The 6001-nt window shown below is 41.4% G+C and overlaps 1 protein-coding gene across 3 annotated transcripts in view; it reads right to left on the bottom strand.

The window, feature by feature from the left end:
• The window catches only part of eml6 (EMAP like 6), a 35656-nt gene extending 30137 nt beyond the window's left edge, over nt 1-5519 (bottom strand). The window contains exon 1 of one of the 3 annotated variants that reach the window (XM_057361497.1): nt 4198-5519. In XM_057361497.1, coding sequence (XP_057217480.1) covers nt 4198-4394 — 197 coding nt within the window. In that variant the 5' untranslated portion in view covers nt 4395-5519. The remainder of the gene's footprint in view (nt 1-4197) is intronic. The other 2 variants (XM_057361496.1, XM_057361498.1) reach the window with 2 other exon arrangements.
• Between the last annotated feature and the right edge of the window lie 482 nt (nt 5520-6001).

Below are 6001 nucleotides of genomic sequence, written 5' to 3'. Positions count from 1 at the left end.
GTGTGTGTGTGTGTGTGTGTGTGTGTGTTCATGTTTGTATATCCCGGTGGGGACCTAAACCTGAATACACACCAACACATGGGGACTCGTGTCACCATGGGGACCAAAATTGAGGTCCTCATGGGCAAAAAAGCTAATAAATTGTACAGAACAATATTTTTTACAAATCTAAAAATGCAAAAAGTGTTCTATGATCTTTAGGTTTAGGGATAGGGTTAGAGATAGGGGATAGAATATACAGTTTGTACAGTATAAAAACATTACGCCTATGGACTGTCCCCACGGGGATAGTCAACCAAAGCCTATGTGTGTGTGTGTGTGTGTGTGTGCGTGCGTGCGTGCGTGCGTGCGTGCGTGCGTGCGTGTGTGTGTGTGTGTGTGTGTGTGTGTTTGTACAGGGTTTTGAACATTGACTAGATGTCCCCACAAGGAGGTTAAACGTTTGATTCACTAAATGTAAACTAACTATTAAACAAACTAAATGATGCTTATCTGAAAATGTTTGTTTTAGGTGTACAGTGAAAATATACAGTTTGTATAGAAACCTAGTGTGTGTGCGTGCGTGCGTGCGTGCGTGTTTGGATGCTCGTGGGTGTTTAACTCGTGACAATCTCAGAGCGTCATCCTGCAGACACTGAATGACTGAACATCTGAAGGATTGTGGGAAAGATCAACATTCCACAAATATACACCAGTGAACAGAAGCCCACCAGCAACATACAACAACTCACAGAGAAAGAGAGAAAGAGAAAAAGAGAGAAAGAGAGAGAGACATAGAGGGAGAGACTGTTTGATTACATGAATGTCATTGCACAAAATATTACCTAAAAGTTCACTCAAAAACGAAAATTCTTTCATCATTTTCCCCCTCATGTCATGTCAAACCTGTGTGAGTTTCTTTCTTCTTCAGAACACAAAAGAAGATATTTTGAAGAATGTTGCTAATCAAACAACACTGAACTCCATTGACTTCCATTGTATGAACAAAAACCACCGAGACATTTCTCTAAATGTCTTCTTTTGTGTTCTGCATGCTTTGACTGACAGAATTTTTTATTTTGGGTGTACTACCTATTTAAAATCACTCCGATCATTTTAGTAACCACATAGGAACGCCCTGACAACCACCTCCAGCCCTCCAGCGTGGTGTTTTCTGCACAAATGAGCATCATTTACATTTCACAGATTTAAAGCCTGAAGCATCGACGCTGTTCCAGCCATGTTGAAACCGCTGGTATTTTCTTCAGGAAACACACGTTTCATTTATGATGCACAAAACTTCAAGAAGCCAAACTCCCACGTGGCCTATTCAAATTTCTGCGCTATTTTTAACTGGAGATGTGACGGAGCAGAATCTGTTCAATAGAATAATGCAGTTATGAACGCATCTCTGACCAGAGTTGTCATGAAATAAGCGCTTGGATTTTTAAGCCATAATGAGCACTCGAAATCCTCACATGAAGATCCACAGCAGAGAAATAAAGAAAGAAATCCACTCTCTTCTCTTTTACATGCGGATGGGATGGTGTGGGATTTGAGCTCAAGGTAATTCAACGGAGCGTCTGAGCTGTGTTAAGAGCCCTAGAGATCTCACAGTGTTGGGGTAAAGACACGGGTTAATAGAGACGACCCCACACACCTGTCCCGACACGGAAACAAGAGCCCCGAGTCCTTTAACATCAGCAAAACATCTTCACCACACCAGTGTTTAAATCAATGTCTTTATCACCTAAAATCAATTTATTGCCAGAACCAAAGAGGGTTTTCAAGCCCTGGTGTTAATGAGAACAGCCACAAACGATAATCTCCCATATGGTCATGAACCCTGTGCTTCCAAAAAAGGTGCTTCAGGGTTCTGTGTTGACAAAGAACCTTTATTTAAAAAACTAACTAGATTGCATCTACTAAACAAACTAGATTTTTGAGACTTAGACATCTGTCTACTCAACTAGGGTGTTGCTAAGGTGTTGTTCTGCGGTTGCTAGGGTGATTTCTTAATGCCCAGGTAAAAAGAACACTTCCTTGAAAGATATTTGGTTATATATTTGATATAGTTATAATTAGTAATGGTTAACTAAAACTGAAAAACTAAGACTATTAAAACATCTGTGTTAATTAAAATCAAATAAAATAGAGCCCTAAACATTTACACTACAAACTTCAACCTAAACAACAATTAAAAATTAAACTAAATATATAAATAAATATAAATAATAAATAAAAAACAAATATAATTCAAAATTATTCAATAGAAAAGAATATAAATTAAACTAAAACTGAAATAAAAATAAATTTATTATTGTAGCAAGATTAAAAAGAAATGAAGGTAAATAATAAAATGACAAAAACACATAAAAGTCCTCAACTAAATCAAATTAACATGAACACTAAAAATATTAAATAAATCAACTGCAAGTCGCTTTGGATAAATGCTAGTTCAAAAGATAAATAAAACAACCGTGAAATTAAACAGAAAAATAAAATAAATCACATTTGACTTCAGTTCCAAATGACGCAGCATCTGTCTGTTAGTTTTCAGTGTTGTAGAAGCACATTTTAAACTCTTGGGCTGAAAGCATCATGCATGTTTCTCTATACAACTGCTAATATGACTTTAAATAGCAACTCCTCCCCTCAGGCAGTGAAATGAACTGGGTTAATATACTCGCTTCTCGACCATGACCATTGTGTGTGTGTTCAAATATCTGACAGAAGGCAACAACACTGACTAAAACCAGCAAGAAAGAACCAGCGATGAAGACAGAAGTATTATTTTTAGCTTAACGATTTCTTTAAAATCAGAAAATAATGTCATTTACATTTCATTTATGCATTTGGCAGACGCTTTTTCCCAAACGACTTACTATTTAAAAAAAGTTATAGGTTGAATGCACAGTATGTCAAAGCAAACCGATCTGACTCATCCTACAGTCTTTGTTTGTACAAAATATAAGATTTTTAAATCTGGGTGAAATGTCCTCTCGTCGTGGTGACACATTACACAGAAGCCTGCTAAAGGAAATGACCGGACACACCAGACAATTAACACTAATGTTAAAATCCGTCCACCTGAAACCACCCTGCCATCCCATAATTCACTCCATATCCCCGGCTGCTTCACCTGCACTGCACTACACTCCAGTTTCTCCAACAGCCAATTAGAGTTCATTCTACACAAACAGAGCCGTGATATCAGCGTGATCCGCCCGGGCAAACATTTGGCTGAAGGTCTGGCTGAGTTTACAGTTGGCATGAACAGAATCAGAAGATGAGAACAGCAGTCAAGCCTCGGGGTGCAAACAGAGCCTGTGCTCTCTGCTGGAAGTCTCGGATTTGACAGTTGGGAAGACTGAAACAGGATCAAACTTTGTTAAATCTGTTTGGCTCGCTGTCTCTAAAACAGTCGACAGACCAAATGTTTGTAACGGGAAACTGTAAACACTGCCACCCTTCTGCAAGTGTCCTTCTATTACAAGAAAACACACTTCAACAAAAATCAGGACAGGACAAAACTATCATCCGTCTTTGCTCAATGTCTCTGTGATATTCTCAAGTCTCTACTTCAACAGAAGTCTATGAGAGGTAATGCATTTTTCACAACAGGATCTGCATTTTCATGGGTTTTAATCAATTATATTTTCTCAGGAACAATAAAAACAACTTTGTGCATCAAACCACGTCTTTCTTGACAAAATAAAGCATCAAACAATTGAAACAGTAGAAACACATGCATCCTCTGTTGGGAGTCTCTGGACAGACCTGGAGGCCAGTTTGGAAAAAACAAAATCCTCATGTTCCCATCCCGCTTCACCCCTGAGGAGAATTATTGCCTTGCTTTGCTTAACATGAAAAGGCTTTTGCTGGTGAAAGCATAGCTGAAATGAGGTGATCTAACAGTCAAATCCCATTATAATCTTCCTCCGCTCAAATGTTTCATACCAACATTTTGTTGTCGTTCAATAATTGGTGTTTGTAACCAGATAAAAGGCCCTGGACACCTCATCTGTCCGTGTAAAGCTCAGAAGCATCGATCCGTCCGACAGACGACAGTCTGATAAGCGCACGGATGAAAGCGTCCGGACAGCATCAGGTGTTTGGGTGTGAATCGGACACAAATGGTTTTTAAAAAGGACGGTCTATAAAGATATACCCTACATACTGTACAGTACATTGTTGTGTTTGTGAAGAACATCTCACCTGATGATGTCATCGTTGTGTCCCAAATAAAACTTCTGAGTGTGCTCACGGGTGTTGTAAACCACCCCGACTCCAGCCACGAAGTAGACGATCTCCTTCCCGGCGGTGTAGTAGAGGTTATTCCTGCACTGGTGGCCCCTGTATCCATGAATCCATTCTAATCTCAGCTGGCAGCGAGGGGCCGTCTTATCTGCCATGCTCTCAGGGCTTGCTTATGGGCTATGATTTCCTAATTCATTTAGCTGACTACCACCACACTTTCTGGGAGGACAGTCCCTCTGGGCTCAAGGACACGGCGGTGATAGATCTCTTTTAGGGTTCAAAACCTTCAAGCTTTCAGTCACCGGCTCAGCTGTTTAACCACTAGGCAACACCAACCCTACGGCACTGCCACCATTCAACGCCTCCTTCAAGTTCATGCATGCAGAACACGGGGACCATAACTAAAAATATAAAAAAGGCTCACTGCTGGGTCACCTGCACAAGAAAGGATGTCCGATGAACCCAACGGGTGTCATGAAGCAGTCGGACTAAAGGGATGACTTAACATGACATATCTGGAGCCAACGGAAATCAACTGCAGCATGAAATACACTCAACAAAGGCATGAAGCAATTGCAGATGTTCGTGGACTAGTTAGTTGCACCTACAAGACATGAGGTTTAGAGAGCAAATGCCTTTAAAGAGTGTGGTAAATCTGCACCAACCAAACTGGTTTGATATGGATAGAAATGCACCTACATCTTCATCCATTAATCTACAAGCTGGACACCCTCAGCACCACATTCAAAGCTGTCACCGAACAGTCTTCACCAAGCAGACAAATCCGAAAAACAGACAGGAGACGAACCCCAAAACCAGCAAAGAAGACAAACCCAGTCATGCACGGAGATGTACGGAAGGAAAATCGCCGCGTTTGCCTCCCGACCGATCACACCTTACCCAAAAACGCCTTCAACTTTCGGCCAAAGCTCTTCGATTCCCATTGACCCTTACGCAAACTCCTCTGGTCGTTTCGTGATTTGGATCAATGATCCATCCACAACCGGGTCTGAAAACCACAAATCCTCATTCTGTACGGTGGGAAGGAACCAAAGACACTGGTTTAGGTGGATTAATCTCTCCACAGCGCATTCAGCGCAGCGGCGGAGGTTTCGAGCCGCTTTCAGCGGAGTTATTGACGTAATATTTTGGTGAATATGATTCCTGGTTTCTAGTAACCCGTTCGGCTTGGTTACTACGACGCCTTGTGGCCCGTTTCCGATGAGCAGAAAAAGAGGCTAGGCGCAAAGGCTCACGGGATTTGTGGTTTTATAATGGCCGCGGAAGCGTCTACGAGATATGCGGAGGAACTACACGTCCCATGAGCGCAGCGCTGCGCTGTCCAGCGTGCTGACCATACGGGTCCTCAGCCAAGAACATATCCATCTGAGAGGAAATACAATTACATATACACATGATTATTTATTTATCTGTGGGTCATAAACTGAATCTAGGTATCAAATAAAATCCTATCGAATAAACTAAAAATAAAGCGAGGTCGGACGCGGTCAGTTGATCCATTTAGTGCCAGTAAATAATGAATTGCCTTTTACAGGAGGATGTAATATAGTATCGCCATTGCACCTTTGCAAACGTATGCTAATAGTCGGAATAGATGGAAGACTTCAGATAAGGGGAGACCGTATGTCACGTGTGAGTGGACATGTCCACGGTCATAGGGAGGACACGGGTATCCCAGCATTCCCCAGCGGAAGGAAATCCCACCGGCACTGATGCACGTGACGCATATGCTTACAGCGTA

This window comes from Triplophysa rosa, linkage group LG20 (assembly GCF_024868665.1).
Source record: "Triplophysa rosa linkage group LG20, Trosa_1v2, whole genome shotgun sequence".
Taxonomy (NCBI): domain Eukaryota; kingdom Metazoa; phylum Chordata; class Actinopteri; order Cypriniformes; family Nemacheilidae; genus Triplophysa; species Triplophysa rosa.
This window is presented reverse-complemented; position numbering and strand designations above follow the sequence as displayed.